This window comes from Pelobates fuscus, chromosome 7 (genome assembly GCF_036172605.1).
Source record: "Pelobates fuscus isolate aPelFus1 chromosome 7, aPelFus1.pri, whole genome shotgun sequence".
In the NCBI taxonomy this organism is placed as follows: Eukaryota; Metazoa; Chordata; class Amphibia; order Anura; family Pelobatidae; genus Pelobates; species Pelobates fuscus.
This window is the reverse complement of record NC_086323.1, coordinates 51,406,354-51,433,870: the sequence shown is the minus strand read 5'-3', so window position 1 is coordinate 51,433,870 and position 27,517 is coordinate 51,406,354. Positions and strand designations below refer to the sequence as shown.

Sequence of the window (27,517 nt, the reverse complement as noted above, 5' to 3'; positions counted from 1 at the left end):
TGAGGGTGGGGGCACCCTCAGGGCACTCTAGTGCCAGGAAAACGAGTATGCTTTCCTGGCACTAGAGTGGTCCTTTAAAGAACCATTGGAAGTTGTTATGGTACTTTTTTCACACTCTTTTATCAATAGGGATCTACTGTTCTTAGTAGTGGAGCCCGGTACTGATTGAGGCCTAGGACTCTACGGGAAGTTCAGGGGCTGAGCAATTCAGTACAAGCTAGAAGATCCTGATTAAACTGTTTTTGCGGATTGAACCTGTTTAGCCCATTCTGGTGAGGCGGAACCTGGTTGCACCATAACATCTTAATTCCAATTAAGTTGTTCTGGTGTCTGGAGTGTCCCTTTAGCATGAACAGGCTAGTTATTTACTGTTAGGGTTGCCACCTCTCATGGAAAAAAAATATGGGCCATGCTAATTTGCATAACTATATATGTGTGTGACATCACAGGGTATGACATAACGGTATGTAAATTAAAGGAGCGACATATGAGTACAAAATTAAATGTAAAAAGGGGAAAATTTTGTAAATCACAAAAAAAATATTTACAGTTTGATTTTGTTGTATAGAGGGATTGCAGGGAATCTGCAGTTTGGAAAGATTGGACTGCTGTTCAGAGTTGTCACCCAATGGACTCAGCAGCAGGCTGTCTGCATCACATCTCAGTCTGCATCATAGATAATATATACAAATATCCAGGGGTTTATTCACTAAACACCAAATTGTAATGAATTACAATCCGGAGGGCAAAATGTAGGTTTAAACAGCCGAGCTCTGCCTTTCACTGAATTGAAGAATTTTATCAAATTAGTTATTTTTGCCTGTAATGCACAATTAATATTTACATTTATTACATTTCACAGTTTGATGAATAGACCTCTATTATTTATTCCAACACAAAAAAATGAGTGTAAAGAATTTAAAACCAAACTGCAAAGTTAAAGCCAAAGTAGTGGATTTCAAATAATTCTCCAGTTCTGCTATAGTTCCAGTACGGCTATTTATGGCTTGAATTTTGCGATTTGTTTATGATGTTGCTCTTTGTAAATGCATTTGTGTATTTAAGCAGGTAGGCATGCTTTATAGGCATGTTATAGGCAAACTACAGACACATAAAGCAATTACGCTTACTGACATGCTTTATGTTTCTGGAATTTGTCATTTAAAAATAAATAGGTTAATAAAAAGTGAATGTCACTCATTCAGCTGGGAATTGTTCTTCCGCTTCTGTTAGCATAATACAGCACGCCTGCCTTCCCCCTTTTCAATGAGCAGTACTACAGCTCATTGAGAGGCATTGGAAAGCCGTGATCAGTTTGACTGCATGCGTGGCTCCAGCACGGTGGCTTCTCAGTGAGAAGCCTCTAATTGGAGTATTTCCCAACACAAACTGGAAGTCGGTGCCTTGGAAAGAAGGGATGGATTGCAAAAGCTACAGACAGCAAGTGCAGCTGTGCAGAAAAATATACATATTTTTTTTTACGTGTGGAGGTATAACCACTTAATCAGTGATGTATTTAAAAGGATGCCATTGTTTAACTCCTATTTTACGCCTCTGAAGTTTACTACCTTCCACATTCTCCCTCCATCTCACCTACCCATACTCAAGCACATCTGTATCTCTCCTACTTTATCAACCCCCTCTGTATCTCTCCTCCTTTACAAACCCCATCTTTATCTCTCCTCCTTTACCAACCTCCATCTGTATCTCTCCTCCTTTACAAACCACATCTTTATCTCTCCTCCTTTACCAACCCCCATCTGTATCTCTCTCCTCCTTTACAAACCCCATCTTTATCTCTCCTCCTTTACAAACCCCATCTTTCTCTGTTATACTGTACAAACCCCATCTGTATCTCTTCTCCTTTATCAACCCACATCTGTATCTCTCCTCCTTTACAAACCCCCATCTGTATCTCTCCTCCTTTATCAAACCCCCACCTGTATCTCTCCTCTTTTACCAACTCCCATTTGTATCTCTCCTCCTTTACCAACCCCATCTTTCTCTCTTATACTGTGCAAACCCCCATCTATGTCTCTCCACCTGTCCAAAGCCGCATCTGTGTCTCTCCTCCGCTTAACCCCCATCTGTGTATTTGCACCGTTAAACCCCCACCTGTGTCTCTCTCCACCTGTTAATCCCCATCTGTGTCTCTCTCCACCTGAAGGAGAAGGTTCAAATCCCAGGAGTTTTATATAATATGATTTGCACTTATCCCTAGAAAGTTACATTTGTGAGGTGTGATAAGTAAAATGAAATAAACTTTAATTAGATAGCCACACCTCTTTGCCCTGCGATTGGGTGCCTCCACCTAAGCTCCCTGTCTAAGCTCTGTCTTAGAAGAGGAGATATTAAACAATGTTTATTTTTCTCCTACTCATTTGCAAGGCTTGCCCTGGATTTGCCTTGACTGAGCAGAATTATGAGTTTTCCTAAATTGTAAAATACATTTATATTAGTATTCATGTTTTGAAGTGGTCATGGTGCCTCAAGTCTATATGTGCAGCATTTTAGTAAGAAACGCTGCACATACAGAGATGAACCTCTCTGCTAATATTGGGGCATCACTGAAGCGTCATTAGCCAGGCAAAAGTTTGGAGCTGGCTAATATCAATCATGTGCAAACCTGATTGCAGTAATCATAGCATACCTCCCCCTATGTGTTGCACCTTTCCTTCCCTCAGCCCGCTCCCCCACCTCTCTCCCCTCCAGGAGTGAAGTCAGTGGAAGAATACGTCTATCCTCTGTCCGTACTCCCACATCTGATGCTCGCCTCTAAGACTTCTCCAGGGCTGCACCTTTTCTGTGGAACTCCCTTCCTTTCTCCGTTAGACTTTCACCCAATCTTCACTCCTTCAAAAAAATCTTTGAAAACACACTTCTTCAGGAAAGCATATCATTTAAACTGTTAGAGGATTTTCTCCCCCCATGTCTCCTCTCCTGCAACTGTCAAAAATAACCTGCTAAGTTCTCAGTGAATACTTTTCTAGCAACCTATTTCACTACCCCTACTAATACCCTTTGTGTCACTATACCCCACTCCCCCTAGCATGTAAACTCATTGAGTAGGGTCCTATACCCCTCTTTTCCTGTGTGTCCGTTTGGTTACAATTACGTGTCTGTTAGTCCACCCATTGTACAGCGCTACAGAATTTGCTGGCGCTATATAAATCATAAAAAAAAAAGAAGAAGAAGAAGATCATGGTGAAGTGAGAACGTTTCTTAGTGGTGGATTTAGATGAGTTATTGGTTGATTTCTTTGTTTTGTTTTGTGTATTAACACATGTTATATGTGATTTTCAATGTTTTGTTCACCGGTACATTAAATCAATGTGTTTTGATTTATATATTTACATTTTCTATATGTTGCAATTTCCCTCACATAATATAAAGTTTACATTTTAGATGTTTTTTGTCATTGAAAAATGTGAGGATGACAGGTCCATTTTAACTGAAAAACAATCCGCCTTGAATTTTATTGAGTCCTGCATGCCATTTAAAAGTTTCTAGACTATATTCACTCTCCACTTGATCATCTAAACTACATATTTAAGGTCTTTAAATCTCTCCTGACAATTGCTGTCCTTTAGACCAAGCACAGCTTGAGTACCCCTTGTTCGACCGCTCTCTGGATTATTAATGGTCTTTTGAAGATGTGGGTTTGGATTCTGCTACCTGTAACAACTTGAATAATCCTGTTTAAACGTTCTATTCCAGGTATTATATTGCTGATTCACTGGTCTGAAATCACTACCTCTCTCTGTCTTCTGGCCATACATTTTACTCTACAATCCTTTATGCCGATGGCTTTTCCTATGCTGACATACTTTTCAGTCATATAAAATAATAAATACCACGCCATTTTCATCAGTCTTTGACAGCACAGAGCCATATGTTCAATATCTACCCAGCCTGCATTCCTAATCCTTAAAGAAAATGTGTCACATTTTAGATAAGAATACTTTTGAATCCAGGAAAGTGACCATTAGTTGCATTAATTTATACATGGCTACATTTTACATCTAATATATATTTAGACTAATAGAATTTCACTCTTGCCGGCCAGCTGGTTTTTGAAAAGACGCAGTCAGAACATTTAATACAAATCAATTTCCATTTGCCATGATTGTTATTTTGAATCAAAGGCAAAATCACTCCCAACGTTCCGAGTTGAGTCCATGCGCAAATCAATGAAGATGTACCTCAAACGAGCTCTTAAAAAATGTGTTGTTGCATATGGACTAGTTAATCCCGTTATAACCAAGCAATTTTTGCTTGGAAAAAAATAGTAGCATCAGATTTTTTTTGAAACATAAAATAGCAGTTTTGAGTATAGTTTGGTGTTCAGAAAAACAAAAAAAAATTAAAACAGATAATATGACAACTCTGAGGACAACGGACAATAGCTTAAAGAAACTCCACAGTAGCTCGCCCTTTGGCAAATCCCTGCTCAGGTCTCAAAATAGTTTTCGCTTACTTGTGCCATTATAGAGTAAAAACCTATACCAATTGCATATCAGACTGATGACATGAATAATGGCAGTCCAGAACCGAAATACCAGCAAGTTCTCTCTGCGCGAGAGATACAGCAACCACTAGATTATTGTTATGCAAATAATCCAGATTTTCAGGATTTTAATTTATAAATTTGTATAGAAATATGGGAGTAATGAAAAGCTTCAGAGAGTATACAGTACCCCTTACCCTGCAACATTTCACACAGGGGCTGAAATAATACCCATAAAGCAAAACTACACATTTTCTCTCATGAAGTAGATATGAGTAAAAAAGATAAATAAAAATGGAAAAATACCCTGCTTGTAGACATTTATATTTGTAAGGACCATGATGGCATTACTAGCAGTACAACTTGTCATAACTTACAACTTGGCAAAAGAATAAGAAAATGTAAAAAGAATACCTGCATTTAAGCATAATATCCACAAACAGTATGTACAGTTAAGTCACATATTTCTAAAAATGAAGGAATTTATAAAGTTATGCAAAGAGGCATATGAGAGACACCATTTACTCCCCCCATTAGCTGTAGTAATGGTATGATCTTTGAGGTTTTCTTTCATGTTTGGAAGGAGGGAAGGCTGTTATTTTCAGGACATTTGCAGACATTAAATGGGTTAATTTGTTACTGGCAGAGAATTTAATCAATCTACAAGTTAGTGGTTTAAGTGTAAATGAGGTTTTATGTTTGTTTTGCAAAGTAAATTCATTAATTTTAAAATTGCGCATGATTTTGGTAGTAAAGGCGTTAAAACAGTTGTAAAGATTGAGGAGATAACACAAAAAGAAGTACATTTTAACTATATGTTTGTTTCTATGATTCAAACTGCTTATTGTATCTGGATTTTTTTTTAAAGCTTATTGACACAAGCTTTACACGTCGTCCGATCAGACAATACAGAGAGGTTTTTCCATTAAATACCAAACTATTTTTTGCAAAGGTCTCTAATTCAGCCTTAGTCACAAATGAGCTATTCGAGAGTTACAATACGCGTTACATTCCAATTATCAACATGTTAATGGCTTCCATTGAGCCGTAAAAGATGCTGACGCCATCAAAGTCTCCCCATTCCTATATTTTTCAGCAAAGCATTTACCATTTTCAGTTAAATGAAAATGGATCATATACCTTGAATAAAACAGTCAAGCTTAAAGGGACACTCCAGCACTGTGTTTTGGTTATGGTGCCAAGTCCCCAATGTGAGTAGTCATCCAGTTTTGCTAATGGTTTAACAGTTTGCTTTTAATTTGATGGACTCCGGTTACCTTCTCTATGAGAGCCAGAAGCTCTCTTCATTAAAGAGCTCAGCAAAGGCAAGACTTAGTTCCTGGGCTCAGAGCAAACAGCTAATGCTTTCTGCTAATGAGCTGTCCCTGCACGGCAGGCTTTAGCTCAGGAGAGCTAATGAAAGCTCCACGCAGGAGCCCGACAGACTCCAGGTAAGAAGTCAAACCATTAGCAAATGGAGGTAGGTGGAGGGTTGCCAGGGCACTTCTGGAACGATAACCACTACAGTGCACTATAGTGTTTATGGTACATGGAGTGTTCCAATCCTTCTAAAGAAAAGTTATAAAAACAATGACGGAACTATCGGACAGTTAGTGAATGCATTGCCAAAAAGGGCTTTATAAACCACACATAACACTTTTCTAAAGGTTAGATAATCTTAGATAATAATTTTGGTACATGAGCAGAAATAACAGCGCAAACACTTCCCATGAGTTGATGACATTTACAAAAAGCGTCACCGAACTTAATATCTCCAATTTGCACTTGTGCAATGGAACCAATTTGATATTTGCATAAAAATAACTAGTAACACAAGTGGTTACGTTTAAGTTAACTCCAAATTTCTGATTTCATAAATTATTAATTACAAAATATATAAATCTAGATTTTTTTTTTTTACTGCTCCTCCTTTTTTACCTCAATTGGTTACTTTTCACTTGATATGTTAACAAAATGAACAGCTAGTGGCTGCCCCTTTAACTATCAGTCTATTTTTTTCCTATAAATCAGTGTTTCCAAAACCAGTCTTCACAACCTAGCAACAGTCCAGGTTTTGTCAGTATCTCCATTTGAATAAAAAAGGGAAATACCTAAATTCTGGATTGTTGGTGGACCATAAGGATTAGTTTGGGAACCACTGTCGTAAATCATTTCAATCATCTTTTTTGGAACCATTGCCGGAACTTCGAATCCCGAAACAAGCAAGACTGGTTGTCCATTGTTACGCCCATACGGTACTTCGGAGCTACGGAATTTGGACAACCTCCTAACCACCCAGAATTCAGACGAATTGCAATTTATTTGAAACCATATACATAAGTCTACTGCAAACTCCATAGGCCAGAATTAGTGGATCTTGTCCAAGATAATTCCTGGAGTGGGCAAAGTCAAGACTTGTTAATTCTTTTTTTCATATTGTTTTTGTATTATCAATAAAATGCATTAAAAAAGAATTGATGAATTATACCCTGGCGTGCCCCTTTAAACAATCTAGCGTAAAGCACATAAGAATATAAACTAATCTAAACTGTCCTATGTTGAATGGCTAAGACAAGTTGATAAATAATCACATGAAATAACAGCAGGCAAGATGTCATAGGCTAAATATAAATTGTTGATAAATAAGCCCCAAAGTGAGTATTTAAAAATGTTTTTCCAAGTGTAAAGCTAATGAAGAATAAATGCTCATGATTAATTTAAACAAATGCCACTGGAATTAATGATCTCTGAGAGGTGCTAGTAGAATTGCTGTCCTATCGCAACAATTTTGCTTAATCCCCAAATGTAATACAATCAATAACAGATCGTCATGGGTCATGTAGAGCTGCCCCAAACAAATAGGTTCTGACGGTTAAAGTTTCTGGGACAGCGAATTAAAGCTGAGTTTACTATTGGAGTTGCTTTCGCCATAAAAACTCTGGAGCTGTTTGAGTAATCACAGACCAGGTGGTAACATCATTAATGCACAACAACATCTGTTGTGAAGAATGAGGGGGAGTATGAGCTGTTAACGAAGCACCCATGTGCGCTAATGCTAGCATTCTACTTCTGGGGTTACATCATCCAAACCTTGTTTTAACACCAAAAGTGCAGCCCGTGTTCTGGGGGAGAAGAAGGTGGTTGGCCAGTAGAGCACAAAAAAAACATACAAAACACAACTAAAAGCAAAAAAAGAAACAATTTAAAAAAGGTCTTCACCAGCTCGTTTCGTCAACAGAAGGGAGCTGGCTGCTTTTTAATGAGTGTCAAGTTCATTAGCGAGGCCAATGTTCCATTAATAATGTCATTGCAGCAGATTTTGCCATCCCATTTACATTGCTCCATTAACCCCTTCCCTTCAGAGTTCCCAGAAATCGCTATTTCACTAAATGTCTTAAAACTGGCAACCCACGGGATATTTCATTTAGAAAAAAAAAAAGAAGTTTTCCCTAGCATCATTTTTTAAATGATTTGCACAGTGATCCATTAAAGGTCATATCTCAATAATTATTTTCTTGGTACAAATTCATCAAGCGGAGTCTTATTGTTTCCGTAACATGCCAACCTAAATCTATGCATTTGTAACGTGGAAATTAAAGGGGTTCTGTCATGCGTGACGTGAAAGAGTCCCTTATTAATCTACAAATAATTATATCTACAATCTGAGCCAGATGAATGCCTATCAAATGTAAAGATTACAAATACCGAAAAAAGGAAAGTCGAGGTATTCTTCCATCGAGGTTTCCCGCAATGACCGTAGGATATCTGTAAAAGTTCTCATGCCCACCATGATTTGCTCTAGCACCTCTAGGTAGTAAAGCTTCCCGGGACAGATTACCGAGGAGAGTGTAAGGATCTTTCGCATGGCTAAAGTGAAGTCATTGCTTGATAACGATATGGCCTAATCATTTATATATTTTACAATATCTGGTAATCTACACCTTTAATAGTCATTTGGCTAAAAGAAAGTGAAGATAGAATTATTAGCAGACTTTTACGAGGTGGACTGTCATTTTATGCATGGCAGAGTGCCTTCAGGGATATTTCAACACATTTCTTCCAGTTTAAATATCTAAGGCTAGTGTGCTGAACTCTGAACTTCGAGCAGAGCTGACACAATGGATTTTCTGGGTATTATTTAGCAATTTATTGAAGGGCGAACAAAGTTAATTGTTTGATTGCTTGTTAACTGTATTAATCCTAGAACATTGACAGGATTATGTCCTTGACGATGAGTACAAGATTCCTGATGTAATACCTATAGATTCTGTAAGGTGACACGTTTCCCTTTAAGTGTTGGTTTTTCTATAACAAAATTCACAATATGCTTCACGATTGATTTGAATTTTTGCTGAAGTCTATTAAGATATATTCTCCGCAAAAAAAATATCAACCTCATTTACAGAACAGACTCTCCTGACAATGTTTTAAACTCGTTAAAGGCCACCTGTAGTTACCAAAACCACTTTAGCTATATAAAATAAGTATATATGCCATCTATACATTGTTTAATTAATTGATAAGGAAGAGTATAAGAAACCTCTCACACATGGTGACCAGATCATATTGTCATATTTATGAAAACGCATGAAAATGGTTGCACTGCGGTATGCATAATGCATATTCCGCAGGATTCTTCATTCCCTAATTCCTTAATCTTACACACCTTCCTCTGAAATCTACATACTACAAGGCTAGCCTTGGTAGTGAAGCCAGCATTTCAGATTCACTGAGGATGTTTGCGCTGCTTGAGGAAGTGTCCCCAAGCAGGACAAATCTGTAAAGGGTAGAAGAGCGGAGAACAGCAGAGGAGGAGCACAGATGGACCTATCTAACGAGATCACGGCAGGGGAACGGAGGCCAAGGTAAGTGGTTACAGGTTCCCATTAAATATAAAACAGAAACATGACAATTTAGTAGTATATATATATATTTTAAGAGAGAACATTCTGCAAACATTTATATTGAATAGTTGTTTATAAATCGATGCAGCCTTTTTTTGAAGACCATATATTTGAAGAAACTTCATCCCTTAAACTCTGGTCACTTTATAGGACCATGCCTATATGATCCTGTTGTTTTTTTTTTTCCTTTCTCAATAATATCTGCATTTTTAATAATGCATTTTATGTTTTTTTTTTTTTTTTTGCAATAGTTAGGACTTATACATTTGGCAGTACTGGGTAGAGTTTCAGAATCATTTATTATACGTTCTGCCCTATTGAAAACCCTATTGTATTTACTATTTTGTTTGCAGTCACATCCAAACAAATATGCATGCATTCCTTTTTTTGGTGGAGAGAGGTTTGTGCAAAAATCGAATACGTCTCGCACTATCTTCAACTATATTTCAGTTAAACTTTTACAATTGTGCCTTATTTTTAATCTCTCTGCACCACTGGTAAGAAAATCATATGCAAAGACCTTACAAAACAGGGATGTATATATATATATATGCACCTGAAAATGTTATGTAAACTGCTGCGGGAGAAAGGAACATTTTTGTTATTATTGCTAAGTCTGAAGAATATTGCATTCCATTACATTAGCTCGCTGATTCTATCTAAAAATATCATCTGGGAATTGCTCAGATAATGAACTAACTTCAGATAATCAACGGCGAAGCAATTTTCTTGCAACCAAGCCCCTTGTAGCGCAAATATATCAAATAGCTTTAAATTGGCAGGGCTGCTTGATCCAGTCCTGTAAACCTCATATACACATTGCATCATGGGATTTGTACAGCTGCGCCAAGTAACCTTTAGTAATGGACCCCTCTGCGGCCAATAGGGATTGCAACTAACAGTGCCTTTCAAAGCAAAGGTGTTAATCACTGCTATGCTAGAACGGCTTAAGAGAAACTATATCTTCATTAACCTATGGTCTGTGTACCTTAATGGCTCCCGAGGTGATCTGAATATGGTGCAGCTGTCTCAATGCACTCTCTCGGTCCATGAAATATGAAGCAGCCAGTTGGTGTAAAGTGTCTAACGTGGGGGTTGATGCGTTTCCACGCACGCCAGCCTCTCGCTTCAGTTTCCCTTTGTCCACATACATAGTGAGAGACTCTTCCCCTGCAAAAAATGAAAAATGCAAATTTGTAACACAGTACATATACACATTTATGTATAAGTCTAAAATAGGCTGGGCATATATATCTTATTAAAACGAGTTTCATCCCATCACCGTCTCTGATAAATGAATTTGCCACGCAAAAAATAAGTTGTAGGGAGAAGCCATTTTGATTTTCTAACAGACCACCGCAAAGGTTATGCATTGGTTCACAGAAAGTTACACCGCATTTTTTTAATTTAATTGTACTTGCATTAAAATTAGTTGATAAGCTATATCAACTAATTTTTGATGCAATGCTACAGGGAAACACATATCTGCCTCATATGGGTTCTTGTGGAAATGTAAAATGGCTGCTGTACATTGGAAAATCGTGCGTAAAATAGACTTCATCGTAAATGGTCATGGTGTTTATTTTCTAAATTCTGAATTGTAGTAAACTGAGAACAAAATAGAGAAATGTATTAAATCGGTTATTTTGGTCTGAATTTGATTTTTCCCAAAATACAGGCTTAAAGGTTTTTTCGTGTAAAGAAAGAAAATACAAACCCTAAACAACAAATTTCCATCAACAAAAATCTATCTACTAATGGCCTGCTTGTTTGAGGTATTTTTTTTGTTTGTTTTTTTTGTTTTCTTTTCAGAATACATCTAAAATTCATATCATCGTAAATACAGAGATGTTGATAAATTAATGGCAGCTCATAGACTGCTAAATGGTTCATGAGAGAACAAATATAAAAGTGTCTCACTTCTCTGCAGATTGTCTTTTATATAATGAAGCATACTTTCTTTACAACTTTTATATAATGAAGCATACTTTCTTCACAAATGCGTTATTAACATTTCTTTCCATTGTCCTACTTCAATGTAAGCAAAAAAATGTTTTCAACCATAAAATGTTGGATTTTGTAATGCGGGAAATATAATCACAAATGTTGCTTTGGTTTAAAGAAATGTTTCACCCTGCTAAGAAAAGCTATTAAAATAATGTTGGCTTAGTTATTGGAAATCACACGCATTTAAAACACGCGCTTACATATTTTATGTAATGTTGATGAATAGGGTGAAATTACAATGGCATTCATGTTTATTTACGAGGACTCCCTATTTTGAGGTCCTACCCACTGTTCCAATTTAGTTTCCTGTTATCCCACTTCCTAGGACACCAGGGAACTGTCCCTAGGCAGCAGAGTGCAAGCACGTAATTTGACTTGTTCAAACTTTGCAGTGGACAAATGTGCTACTGGTGGCACACATAATGAGTGGGCCTAGCTGTGGGGAAAAGCCCTCCCAATGAAGAGGCATGTCAGCCTGGCGTTTTGATACCAGGCCGACATGACCCATTCAGTGGGAGGGGGGGGTTACCTCACAGCTAGGCCCACCCATTACGTGTGTCACCAGTAACACATTTTGTGTAACTGGCAACGTCCTCTTAAAAAACAACTCACCTGTCGCAATTCCATACCTCCCAAAGTTGGGAGGTATGATTTAGTAAAATGAGAAATCAAGGTTAATTCAAACTGAATTTTAAATATTAAGCCTCCATAAGCTTAACTAAAAGCATAGCTGACTTGAGAGTTTTTCCAGTACACACACTTTGACCTTAAATTTAAAATGCACTTTGAAATCTAACTAAATAAATAACACTGGTTATTTCATTATGACAATGACAACAGTATCATTAAACACATTCAAAAAAATTATAAAAAATGTCCATGCTAATGTAAGGTTAGGGTTGGCTGTATATGGTTGTGGTAACGTTTTAGGGTTGAGGTAGCACTGAGTGGACATAAGGTTAGTGAGTTCCTGCCTACAAGGTATTGTAATTCCTATTGCTTCACCTGGCTGTGAATGATGGGAGTTACAGTCCACTGAAAGCCCCCTAGCTCTAAAACGCTCTCAAACTATAGCACGGCGTATACTGAATGGCCTCACACATCTATTGCAATGTCTTTGTTTATCTGGTTTAATATTTGCTTGTCAGACAAACTCAACATATTGCAACATTACTTTATTTAATGGCAACTAATTTACCTTGACATTTGTAAGTTAAGTTTTGTTTAAATATAAAAATATTATACAATATTGTTAGTTAGTATTCTCCATTAACTCTCAGTGGTTGGAAATCAGTAGTGACTAAAAAGTGGAGCCCCGGATAATGGTAAAACATCAAGGCATGCGTGTTTTGGCCATCCTTGGTAATCTGTGTTCCTTTTATATATCTACAAGATTATCTATTACCACAAGGCTATCGACTACACAGGTGACACACTACATGCCTAGGCATGGATCATACCGCCAAAACGCTTACGTTGGATCTGAATTACTGCTCCTAAATGTGTAAGTGAACTTTTAACTACTTTTTATTCCTCAACAACATGCTCATACATTCTACACTATTAGCTGCTGTATTCTCATCTTGTCCTCACATATACACACTAAGGACAAACCAGGCGCTACACTTATTCCTCTGTTTTAGCTGACTTTCTTCCACCGGACAACAGAGACACTGGGTTTTGGTGTGAAGCTGCCATATTGAACTATATCAGTACTATTCAACCGCGGATTTTCTCTTCTTATTTGTATCCATTTAATACATTTGTTTAATAATGAGAATTGGTCACATGCTTTTAAAAAAGTATGGGCTTTAGGGGTACTTATTTATGATGGGAGTTACAGGTCATCCATGCTCCTTACTCATTACTGACAGGTGAGGGGTTAATAATGGAAGCAGACATGTTTCCTTCCTTTAATTCCTTGGGCTGTGAAATAGTGGGATACTTCAAAAAGTGTTATGGGAGTGTCCCTTGTAAGTATGTTTTACTTATTCATATGTACTAAAGGAATACTTCCTTTATAAATCAATTAAAACAATACAAAATAAATTATTAAATTAAATGTAGTTGGTCATATTAAATTAAAGGGAGACTGTAGGTGCTGCAACTTGTTCATCTCATTGAAGTGATTTTATAGTGTCTAGAGTTCACCAGTGCCATCCTTCCATTCAGTGTTATATAATTTTTCAAGGTTTAATACTAAACAAGAGCCCTCGGCAGCCCATCCCCTCTGTGCTGCTTGGACTAATTAGAAAGCCATTGGGTGCTCTGATTGGCTGACCAGCTGACCACTTGCAGCCTAACAAAGCCCCCATTGCTGGTATGAATTTGTATTGTTAGAAGGAAGTGTGCAGTCTCTGCCTTAACTGTACCTCCAGCAGGGTCTGGGCTGTGGTCATTGTTAAAATTCTTGAAAAGGTATAACCCTGTATGGAACAACAGCACCAGGGGAATCCAGGCACTATAACGAGGCTCAGAGTGGCAAACCAGCAAACCCCGTAGGCCACAATTGCCTTTGGCTAAGGCTGACTGGAGAGATCAAAAGATTTTCCTGGACTGTCTTGCAAAGCCGATGTCCAAAGAAGGAAACCAGTCTCTTCAGGGGCTGGTGGGGAGATCAAAGATCTTGATCAAAGACCTTTGATCTCGCCACCGGTCCATTGCACACACAGGCAGAGCGGCGCAGGGAACATTTGGTTTGCATCTGAGTCTGGTGTAGACAGAGAGCTTTGCTTTCACAAAATCCAGTCACTGAGAGCTTTGCCTTGGGTTACTCTGGCAAAGCTCTCAGTCAGTAATGCTGGAGCTTGCAGGAGCAACCAACAGAGAGTGATCTCAGTCCATCGGACCACATGGATGTACCCCCTTCCCTCAGCCAAAGGTAAAAAAGGTGGTGAGGGGTTAAATAAGTATGTAATTGCTCCCCTTTCTCACTCCATGACCTACTGCCCCTATCCCACACAGACACGCATTACAGCCGCTATACATACACACACACAGACACACAGCAGCACATAAATACATCCAAAACAACATCCCATAACAAACAGACTCACTATACACACACAAACACACACACACACACACACAAGCCCCTATACACATTTACAGATTGTGCAATTCCTATACAGATATACACACTCATTACAGCCAAACACATTCTACATTCCACAATAAATACATACCCTACACCCTCTAGAGAGAAATCACTCCCTCTACAGCCCCTAGACATACGCACACACACAAGCACACACACACACACACACACACTTTACAGCCTGTGGACATGCATGCACACTACAGCCCTTGCCACTCAGTGTACACCACAAACAGACCCCTTTACGCAAACTACACCACAAACAGCCCTCTACACACACACAGCCTCACAAGCAGCCTTCAAACACATGCAACACCACAGGAAGCCTCCTACACAAGTAAAGAAACATTTACCAACCCAGTCCTACTTTTGGCCTTTGGTATCCCACTTATGGGGACACCATAGACAATTCACCAGTAAAAACAGTGCTACGTAAAACATGCACAGGGCATGTACATTTTCCCATGTGAGAGTTCTCTGGCAGAGCTCTGTGCATGGGATGCCCCGGTGGGGCATCAAAGTAAGAAGCTCACTTTGAAGGGGCATGCGTGCCATTGATGTTTTCATGACAACCCCCCTCTTATTGGGCTGTTCTGAATTTAAATGCCCGGGCCTAATTGTTTTCCCAGTTTGGCCCTGACTATAACCAATTCAATGAGATGAAATGGTTGTAGTGACTAGTGTTCCTTTAATTGCTCTTGTTTGCAACAAATCTTCTGCATTTGCATAGAACAGGAAGTGGCTGAGAATTCTCTCGTAGACCAGGTCCTCCAGTTGTTTCCAGTAGGAGTGCTGTACAAAAGGTGCAGCTAATTTCAGCACAGATTATACACTGGATTTATTAAACTCAATATTTGCTAAATATTTCCAAATCAGGTGTCATCACATGGTGACTATTTTAGCTGATATCTTGCCATTTAGATTTCAATTCACTCTAATTCTGCATTTAGTGAATAAACATCAATGCTGGGAATTGTCAGGGATTCAAAATTAATTCCACCAAACTGAATTTGAAATTGTATGGCCAAAAAAGCTTCTGAGTAATAACTATTCTCCAAGTCACCAATATTTACAATTTGGCAACTTTTATCATAAAGTTAAATTTTCCAAAAGGAAGTCAAATATTGCAAATTATTTATTCCTTGTGGACTTTTTTTTAATTTATGTTTGTTTATTTTGATGTTCTGCTGTACCCATATCGTTGCTCCTAGACTCCTATTGTGGATATCTTGAAAACATCATCCAGGAGTCCTATGATTATTTGGAGACACGCTGTTTTTATACTTCTTATGTGTAAGTGCGACCAATAAATGTGTCTTACATCATTTTATAACATACTTCACCATATTTGATTTTCTTTATCTTACATACTTGGTTGGAAGATATCTCATCTCATATTCATCACAGTACCCCTGAGTGGGTGAAAGGCCTGATTTTCTCATCCGTTTGTGAGTGCATTCATATTTTACTCATCCACATCCCTATATTATACTATTTTACGCTATGTTAGCTATTTGATTTTTTACACAGAGCATACGCTTGGAGAGTCTACCTATACCCAGGTCATTCTATTCTATATATATATTTAAACGTATTCTGGGTGGTTTCCACTTTTCTTGTATATTTGTATATTTTCTTAGGTGGTTGTGAAGTACACCTGCGATCACTTCCAGTCATACGTTTTTTTCACCTTTAGTGTATATACTTTCCTCTTGTTTTTACAAATATTGCAAATTAACCTACAATGGGTATTATTCACATCAGAATGGGATTTGAAGTCCAGAAATAAATGAAGGGATCCAATATCACCTCCGATAACATGATAACTAATATTGCATTGTTAGCTCACAAAAGCAGCATTTACTGACTTTCACAAACTCCCACACAAATTACTTTTAAGTGGAGATCAGGTGAGTCAGGTATTATTAGTAGAGATGCTGACAACTCGAGTTAGTCAAACATGGGCTTTTAAGACATTTATATATATATATGCATGTGTTATATTCATAATGCAAATGTGTCACTTAATTAGCATTTAATGGTGTTTATGTACAGCATCAAATGTCACACCACTGCCAGCTCTAGCTGTAGAATTGTCAGTAAATGTATGTATCAAAGAGATATTTACAGTACAATAAATGTGTTGGCTGCACCCCCAATTCAGTTATGAGCACGTGGCCCTCATGTCCAAATAAACTGCTACAATACAGAATAGTTATTTTTTTTTTTACTGAAGTAAGAATTCAACGTGAATTTAAAGTGAGTTTCAAATTTAAGGTCAGAGTAGCGGAGCCAAACACACAACTGACTTAGAGAATATTTCCATTTTCAACTATTTTGACCTTAAACTTGGGGTTCATTCACTAAAGTGAAATCTGACAATCTGAGTATTTTCAAGGTTAAAATAGTCGCGCTGGAAACATTTTCTAAATCAATCATGCTTTCCAGTCGGCTACTCTGGCCTTAAATTTGAAATTTATTTTGAATCCACTTAAAAATCTCACTTCAGTAAATAACCCTGTGATTGTCAAAATGTAGGTCAAAACAGCATGTCTGGAAAAATAAATATTCACTTTAGCTCAGTGTCATAAATTTGTTATCTTAACGCAAATTGTGACATTTTAATTCACTACGATTCAGAATTTAGTGACTCAAATTCTGAAAATATCAACACACGTGAGTACTGCACAGACAATACGCATGTATTTTTAACTTGTTGCAGTAGGTGACAATGAAGTAAAGAATTCAAAATTAAAAAATATGTATTTAGACTGACAGAAAAATAAATATTTAATACATTTTGTATGTGTCAAATCTTAAATCAGAAGAATAAAAATGGCAAAGATTTGCCAAGCACAAACCTTATCGGTTTCTTCTAGATACAAATAAAAGGTATGAAGACACCTGCCAACCCTCCCCACAAGACAGAATAAATGCTCTTTTAACTATTTGAGAGCTAGATGACGATGAGCAATGCGTTGAAAAGGGATTTGCTTCTTGAAAGAAAACAAGACAAAGCGGGGTCTCTTGGGGAGCTTCTCTAGAGATTGAAGTATGGTGTACATATTGTAACAGTTTAACTACGAAGAATTATATTTTATCATTACACATGTAGTCTCTTCAAACTGTACATCCCTCACTACACAGAGTGTCTATAGAGAATACTCTGGTATCTTCCATTGCAAATGTATCCTCTTCTTGCTTCCAACGGGCAATATATTATCATAAATATTTTTAATATCTTTTGATCTCCCTCCTGTCCTCTTTGTGTGCTTTCTTCTTAAATGCAAAAGCTATGAATATTTTAATATTTTCCTTTCTGATTTTTTTGCAACAGGGGAACATGGGTCTTACTATAAATTTGCTTAAATCCATGGAAATTTGGGGATGAAAAACAAGCCTTTTTGCCCATATCTATTGCTCTCTCTATTCTTGTTTTCTCCTGCTATCCTTTTAGTAGTTTTTTTATATTTTTTTTCACAGTAATAGAGTGCGCTTGTTCACCTTTTTTTCGTTGTGTAAATTTCATCACAAGATCTCCTGTGTGCACTTTTGTACCCCTTCTCACTCTTTTTGCCCGTTCTTGTCTCCTTTCTTCCTTTGCAGTTTTGTCTATGTTCTTTCTTACTTTTATGTTTTAGTTTCACCTCTCTTTTCTGTCTATATTTTTTAGCTTACTCTCTTAGCCCCAACTCCCTATCCAATGGCCAATCTAGCTATTCTGTCTCTTCAGTGTTTTTCTTCCTTTCCGATTAACCATTTTGTGCCTCGTCATTTTCCTTTTGCTATCTGTTTGACTATCTTTTGTTCATCTTTATGTCCGTCCATCAATCTATGCAATTATCTGTCCATCTGTCCATCCATCATGTAGTTTCCTTGCTAGCTAAGGAAATGGTATGTACTACTCTAAAAGGTCATGAAATACACCAGAACTTTCATCAGAAGTTCTATCAGGGTTATTCACTAAACAGAGAATTCAAAATTAAAAATTTATGGTCAAAATAGCTGAATTGGAAATATTCTCAATGTTATCTATGCTTCCAGCTAGGCTTCCCTTCAATACATTTGCAATTTTTGCTTTAGTTAAGTAACCCTGTAAAATAATCACCTTCAGTTACACTATAATACCGTATCCCTAATCCGTAAACCTTAAACATCCTGACACCAAATCTTGGATTTTCATATCTGTTTTATTAACCCCAAGTCATGCTACATTAACCCTTTACGCCACTGCATTAATATCCTGCAACTACACTAATCCCAGCACACTGTGCTGTATAATTAACAGCAAATCTAGTGCATTAAAGTGGCACTGCCACAAATTCTGTAAAGGATTTCTCTCCTAGTAATACAGGGAATTCAGGGCTAACATAGAAATGGTGTTACAATTAGACCCAGGTCTTTTCATGACACCACTTCAGACTCTAGCCCCAATCTGTCCCCACAGCCCCAAATACAATTTGTCCAATTTACCGATATGCTTATATGTGCACATGTTGCACACTGCTATGATGCTATAGTACAATGTAAACTTTCCGATTATATTGGATCACAATGTGTAATGTTACCTGTGGCTTTCAAGGGCACTTGCACATACCCACATTCTTGAATTTTGATGCAGATTGTCCTCCTCATATAAATGTAATTCTGGTGTAAGACGCTAATCTAGCAGTTGTCACTATATAGACTCGTCAAGGTCAAGCTCTGGGTCACCACCCTGTTGTTGTTCCTTAATGTCCCAGTATAGTGATTTGGTTTATCTGGCTATTGACTCTTTTCTTGGCAATTCTGATCTCTGGTATCACTGACCTGCTTGGCGTATCGTTCTATCTGCCTTCTGGTACTCCTTGACCTTGACCTGTCTTTGATTATTCTTTCACTATTACCTCTCTGGTTCTATGGACCGGTAATACTAATCTATACTTTCTGTATCTAGGATTCAAGTGATGCGTGTTGGGGTATCTTGTACTGTGACACAATGTACTTACCCTGTACCAGGTTTACATCGTGCACAAGAAACACAGGAAGGAAGTTGTAACTTTCAGTGTGAGCAGGGATAGCTGAAGTGATAGGATTTGTAGTTTCTTGTGATTAGGGTCATACATATCTGGTACCCTTTCTTTTAATGCTGGCTCATGAATTGCACATCCTTTCTTTGCCTTCCAGCCAGCATTAAAGCTATAACAAGGCTCTACACTTAGCATTCGGGTAACAACAGGTCACAGACATTTATCGAATACAATTCAACATTTACGATTTAACATTAGAACATTTTAAACCATTTCGAACACAATATGCTCATGACATTTAGAACAATTTAATTGACATTCAACAAAGTGTAGAGAGAAAAGCTTTATAAACTATGTTCTCATGTTGTAACTATTTCCTACACCTGTTAAACCTTCAGACCCACTTTTAAAAAACAATTATGGAAAAATCTGTACCCGTCTGTAGAGCACATCTCTTACGGGTGGAGTACATGATTTTGTCATGACACCGGTGAACTTAAAATAATCTTTAATAGTTTTTTGTCCACATTTAATCACACTAAGCGCCAAAGTCACTATAGCTCATTGCACTGGTCATGGGGGCTTTCTTGGGCACTATCCCCCTAATTTGCGTCAATGTGGAAGTAGGTTGCATCATTAGTCCATCCAACATTCAAAAGTTTATTGCCTCTTTCCTTCTGATCCACTATTGGAAATTCACATACCAAAATGTGAGATTTTATGTATATTTTATATGAAATTAGAATTTTAAGTTAGGGCATATATAAATATATTTACATATACGTATCATCGAAATATTCCACAGCACTTTACTATTATAGAAATGGGACATTTAAAGCCTGATCAAACAAGCTTACAATTTATAAGTTCTAAGGCGTTACTATTGCTCTAACCAGCCACTATATTAGTCAGTGAGAGTAAGTGTTCAGGTAGTATTGGGGTTAAGACCTAGTGTTAAGGTAGAGGTTGATGGTTAGTGTAGACAAGACTACCATCAGAAAATATGTGGCTCCTTACACAGCTCAAGGTCAGAGTCCACCCCGAGTCCGCCCTCAAGGTCGCAGTGTGTGTGTGTGTAGAGTGGATATATTGTGTCTAGAGTTTATGCAAGGTTTGGCTGCTTGTAAATGATACAGTGTGTTTTTAGTGGACGTATAGAGTGTGTGTGTAGTAGACATGCAATGTGTTTATAGTGGACATAGAGTGGATATGTAGTAGATGCAAAGTGTATGTATAGTGGATTTAGTGTGTGTGTAGTGGATGCAGTGTGTTTATAGTGGATGCAGAGTGTGCGTATAGTGAATGCATAGTGTATGTGTAGTGGATGCAGTGTGTTTATAGTGGATGTAGAGTGGATGTGTAGTAGAGGTAGTGTGTGTGTATACTGGATTTAGTGTGTGTGTGTGTGTGTAGTGGATGCAGTGTGTTTATAGTGGATGCAGAGTGTGTGTGTAGTGGATGCCGTGGGTATATAGTGGATGCATTGTGTTTACAGTGTATGTAGAGTGTATGTGTGTAGTAAATGCAATGTACTTGCAAGTTGGAGAGGACCTGCCATAGGGGGATGATAGCATTTGCTGGGCCCCTTCTTCACTATACATGCAGTCAGTGGCCCAGGGGCCCACAGGGCATATATATATATATATATATAAAAAATAAAAGGAACACTTACTGGTGACCCAGCCCTGTCCTCCTATGAGGGGGGATAATATCAACCGAAGAGGATCAGGTTTAAGGGGGAACTTGACTTTAGCGCTGGAATGGAGGTAGTTTTTGTGTATTTATTTGCTTTTGGGGGTGGCAGACCACTTCATAAAAGGCTACTCTGAACAAAATCTGTATTTTATGAAAACGTGCGTTTTTGATCAGCTGTAACCCTTTAATTGCCAGACACAGAAGATGCAACAAGTTGGACAGACACGCTGAAGTACTTATAAGAGTCAGAGTACAACATCAGGAAAAGTTTCCAGATGCTCATAATTTAGCATCTGGAAGGGAGGAACCAATGCAGGATTCACATCACTCACTAAAACGGGGAACAGGAACCCACATCACTTATCCTCACACCACTCACTAAAGGACTCATACTCACACCACTCACTAAAGGACTCATACTCACATCACTCACTAAAGGACTCATACTCACATCACTCACTAAAGAAGGAATTGGAACATTGTTATTAACTGGCTGTGATTTCACAGTCTTTATCAACATAGTATGGTGCACTATTGTTACAAAGCGTTTAAAACCGTGTTTGTGACACATTTTAATAGAACGTTATTCTAAAATAGTGAAAGTGTTGCTTTATTATATAATCTCTTAGACAAATTGCTATTATGTTATTTTCTTAAGATAATCACATCAACATGAATAGCGTTTACTGAAAAACTGCTTGTCTAACTGCACTAATTAGCTTAAAAATAATTTGAGAGCTGAACATCTGAGAAATGTAAACGGAAGCCACAGAACAATAACCAATCATACATGTTCTTGTATATAATATAATGCGTATACATTTGCATATATAAAACTTTTTAACCACTTCACTATCAACAAATTGCCTAAATATAAATATATGCACTGAAAAAATATAAACCTTATTCACCTCTGGTGTTCAGTCCTGTTGGCGCTTTGGTCAGTCCTTCTACTTTGCATAGAGATACTATAATTTATATTGATCCTTCCTTCAACCAGCACAGAACGTGAATACACAGATCAAAGTATGCAGGGCTCCTTAATAGCATCCAAAGGGAAAAGGGAGGTAGGGCGGGCTCTTGACACATTTTATGGTATGTATGCATGATACAAACTTTCCCGTAGGAAAGCACTTCATTGGATGCCATACTGACAGTCACTAGAGGTGGACTTAACCTTGCAATGTAAACATTACAGTTTCTCAAATATTGCAATGGTTTAATTTGCAGGGTGAAGAGGAAAGGGATACTGCACCCAGACCACTTAGTCTGAGTAACTATAGTGTTCCTTTAAGAAATGTAAAAATAGCATTTCTAGAAAACAGAGTCTTTGTTGCAGTTAGTTTGGATAAGTTGAAGTCATGTTTTTTTTAAAGGTACACTAAAATGTCACTTTCTCTATAACAATAGTTCCGTCCCCCTCCCCAGTGTGTAAGGGTTAAACAACCCTTTTTACAGTTACCTGTTTTCCGTGTCAAGATTCTACGACACTGGACCGGTCTCTTAATCCAGGGAAGTCAAGCGGATGCAAAGCATTCATGGAGTAAAAGTTAATTAGAGTCCAGGAAACTCCTCTAGTGGTTGTCTGGAAGACTGCCACTAGATTTTATCTTAACTATGCAATGTAAACATTGAAGTTTCTCTGAAACAGCAATATTTGACATTGCAAGGTAAAGGGGACAGGGGCACTTCACCCAAGTCACTTCAACGAGATGAAGAAGTCTGGGTGGCTATAAAGTCCCTTTAAGCCTCTAAAATTTGCAATAGACTTGAGTAGTATGTTTCTTTCACCTGGGTATATACAAGGAGGAATATTTTAGACAGGTATAATTAAATGTGCTTATATCATGTTTCAATATCAGTGATTACAAATAAGGTTTGGCTTCACAGCTTATACAGTTTATAAAAACAACTTGAAAGTAGTAAGCAGTACGGTCCCTTTTAGGCTGAGCTTACCCTGACTTTTTTTTTATTTGTATCATTTCTGGTGGTTTCTAATCTAAACTGCATAAAGTGGGCCCTTACTAATATACTTGAGTAAAAACAAAATATGAAACAGTTCCCTCATTGGAAGAAAACCCAAAAGGCTGCCAGATACACATTCCCTGGCATTGTCCCCTGAATAATATAGTTGTATTGCCCACTCATTTCATTAAAGGTACACTCCTCTCCAGACAATATTGGACCTATTGTTTTCAGTGCGTTTACATTTATGCAAAAACAACAGATGAAAACTCATAAAAAATAAAATACTGTTGAGGTTCTTGTATTTCCTGCAAAACTAAGACATGACTGATGTTTATTATAACTTTGCCGAGCTTTTATTCTTTAAGCAGTGCTTTATGTGTGCAGCAAAGGTTTTTGGGAGTTGTAGATCAACTGTCACCTTTCATCTGAACTACAACTCCCAGAAACTCTGTTCATTAACAGTACTGTACAACGAACAAGAGGTCATCCTTTGAGACTTGAAGAAAGGAGACAGATTTCACCTACAGCAGAAAAAAGTTTTTTTTTTATTAAGAACAAAAAGACGTCAAATTCTCTGCCTAAGAAGAGTTATCGGATTCTGTCGAGATTATTTAAAAAAAAGTTTTTTAGCAAAATGTTTAATGAACAGATCGGATCTTCACCGAAGCTCAATAGGTGCAGATACTCGTCCTGCAACATAAAAGCTCGGTAAGCTCCAGGTATCAGGAAGTTAACTTTAAGTTTATCTCTCACTGGTAATGCCCTAGTTATTATACAGAATATTCCCAGAGGTCCCGGACATGTGCTGGAGATGCGAATCACAAGTAGGCACCCTACGACACATCTGGTGGGACTGCACTATGATTAGAACATACTGGGATGGGATCAAACTGGAATTGGCGAACATCTTGGGCGAACTACCAGATCTCAACTTTGAAACAGTGCTCCTCCATTTCACAGAACGATTGATTGCTCAATACAAAATGACAATCCTGAGACACCTTCTCAACGCAGCTAAGTCACTGATCCCCGCCATATTGAAGTTAACTCAACCCACCCACCATGGCACATTGGTTACTGGTAGTAGAAGAGATTCATACCGCGTAAGCGTAATATGCGGACTTGCTGGGATGGAGCACCAAACACGCTGATCAATGGAGACCATGGTATGTTTATTTGGCTCACACAGAGAATGAGGAATGGGGAGCATGGGGCACACACGCACTCCAGTTCCCTCTAAGACGTACCCTTACTTTCCTCTTGCCTTCTTTACATTCTTACTTGGTACTCTCTCACCCTAATCTTGACTCACCTGGATACTCAAGCTATGATACTCACTCTAAACTTTTAGCGGCTGTTTTTTCCGGAGAGGGAGGAGGGATGAGCACTTCCGGCAGGACATTTTTAAACACTAGTCCCACCTGCCTGACACTTGATCAAATTGAGAGCATGGGGCAGCAATACTCACTTGCGAGATAGCAATTTTGAAGTTGTTCTCACCTCTAGCACTACAACTACCCGTAACAAGACCAAGCTCTGCAGACAAGAAGATCATACAACTTAGGTGACCCACACACCTTGACGGATGGCGACAGATTAACGCTAGGATACTTGCTACATATCAGGAGACAAGGATGCAGGATGGATAACAACACTGATAGGGACCCGCCCTAAACTTATTGACAAAGCAACATTAAACTAAATGCTCCAGTAAAACCTCTTATTCCTTATTCCTGGATTCAGGTAAGTATCAAAGGAGTTTTAACCCCTTCAGCAACATGGGATGGGGGGCAGAAGGGCACTGTAGGATTCTCTAGTGGACACTGGAGAGTCCCTTTAAATCTAACCTAAGCATTCCTCCTCTTAAAGGGATACTGTAGTACAGCTTTGTATTCCTGGCACTACCAAGCCCTCTGCCTCCCCCCTCCCTGCAGCCCCTCCTACCCGGTAAATAAAGGGTTAAAAACCCTTTATTTACTTACCTGATCCTTGATTACCTGATCCCAGCGCCAATGTCCCTTGGCGCTGGGTCAAAGCTCTGCAGCCTCCTCTGGTCCGCAATGAGCAGGGTCTAATGCGCATGTGCGGCAAATGCGCGTGCATTACATCTCCCCATAGGAAAGCACTGAATCAATGCTTTCCTATGGGGAAAAATCTGATGCTTGAGGTCCTCATGCAGAGCGTGAGGACGTCCAGTGTCAAATAACGGACCAAAAGTGCTGCAATGTAAACATTGCAGTGTCTCTGGAACTGTAATGTTTAACACTGCAGCACTAAATGTTAAAGGGACCCAGCACCCAGACCACCTCAATGAGCTGCAGTGGTCTGGGTGCCTACAGTGTCCCTTTAATTTGTACTGGGGCTTTAAATGCCCCTTTAAAGACATCCTTCCTTTCAAATGATGGGATTTATTCACTAAACTGTTAAAAGACATTCAAATCTTGGGTCATAATAACGTTAGAATTAGAAAAATAGTATGCTAATGAGCACAGTGGTGTCAAGTCAGGTAACGTTGAAGATAAGGGAGAGAACATATAAATGGAATCTAAAATAAATGAATCTTGTGAAGGATGGTTGCTTCTATGCATTTAAATGCATATTTGCATCGCTGCAATTCACATTTAGAAAGAATATTTTATTTGTTTAATAACGTCACCTGTTGTGAATGGCAGAAATCCCAGTGTATCTTACAGCAGCTGAAATGTTCCACTCTCATTAAATCTCCTTAAACAGGGACTGTTGGCTAGCAGAACTTTATAACATTACCGTAATAAGAAGACTGTGTTCTAGCATACTTTAAATCCTTAAGGTTCTATTTACCAACGGCTGCACAACCTACAGCAACTAACTCACACTGCCCAGGTCTAATCAAGTCTGATATAGCTTGAATAACAGTTGACTTGTACAAGTATTGGCTATACACAATGCAACCGGTATCTAATAAAGTCTCTTTACAAAGACAACAAGTTTAACATTATAACAATGTGTGCAGAGAAAACAGCTGCCTAGCTAGCACTGAAACAGGGTGTGCATACCTTCTAAGTGTCCCTATTTAGAAGGCAGAATCTGTATATTATTGGCCTATATCACCAATAATGGCACCAAAACGTGCATAGCTTGTTTGGGCCAAACTGGCGTGGCTTCAAAAAATAATGCAGGCATCAGGGAGAATAAATAGAATGTCAACAGGAGAGGTGTGCATCAGTCTCAAAACCAGAATGATGCTCGGCATCAGTACGCACAGAGCCATCGGCATTAAAAGTGGAGCAAGTATGACACACAGTGCCAATATGCGTGCATCATGCCCAGAGGACGCTGGAACCATGACAATAAGGACCATAGCAAATGCCATTTTATGTTGTAGCATTAGGCATTTCTTTATTCAAGAAAAACACCCCCAGACCCAGTCAAACAGATGGAATTCTTCAAGAACCTACTGAGCCCAGGGTTGTCCATCTGAAATGTGATTCATCACTCAAATGAATACATTTCAATTGTTCTGTTGTTTAGTGAACTTTACACAACTCCATCTGATATTTGACATTGTACTGTGTGATTTAAAGGGACACTCCAGACCCCTGATCAACTTTAACTTGCTGAAATGCTTTATGCATGTAGAGTGTGTCCTGTTTTTCACTGTTTACATAAAGAGCAGATATCAATAGTAATTGACACTTTTCTCAATTAACCTAGTTGCACGTACCTGTCTTTCAAGCAGACAATAGGTCCTGTTACTTCCTGGTTTGGTTAGCTCACTGGAACTAAACTCAAGAGGCAACGATTGCCCAGAGCACATGACTTGCAAAGACTTCTAATTGAGTTGCATTTTGAAGTCTGTGATTGGACAGCCACAAAAAGTCTGGGCATGGAAGAAGGGGACGGCTTTCAAAAGCTGCAGATTTAGCAAGTTGTGTTTAGATATACCCTAATGAATAACTGCATAATTAAATGGCTGCAAGCTTTCATGTGTGGTATGTTTACTAAACAGTGTTTTTTATTTATTTTGTATTTGGGCAGTGCAGTGACCCTTTAAGCACCTCTGAGTGTATAGAGGAAATTTGGAATGTTTAGTATTGCAACAAACGCAGATTATTTTTATTAAATTATTCTTTCAGCCCCTGTTTATGTACCTGTGGAGGTGGCTGACGACCACCAGTAAGAAAAGGACTCCACTTGAGTTGTAGTATGACAAGGGGTTGATAAGCCTCGTTAGCACCAAACATTTACTTCCAATCCTCCCTCCCCAATAACAGTGAAAGACAATAGTGATGTCCTTAACAGTTCGCCGGGAACCGTTCGCTGGCGAACATAGCGTGTCCGCGGTCGCGAA

General features: G+C 38.3%; 1 protein-coding gene across 2 annotated transcripts in view; it reads right to left on the bottom strand.

Moving 5' to 3' along the window:
- The window catches only part of BRINP2 (BMP/retinoic acid inducible neural specific 2), a 242,837-nt gene that overhangs the window by 151,940 nt on the left and 63,380 nt on the right, over positions 1 to 27,517 (bottom strand). For both annotated transcript variants that reach the window (XM_063428248.1, XM_063428247.1), the window contains exon 5: positions 10,400 to 10,581. In XM_063428248.1, coding sequence (XP_063284318.1) covers positions 10,400 to 10,581 — 182 coding nt within the window. The remainder of the gene's footprint in view (positions 1 to 10,399; positions 10,582 to 27,517) is intronic.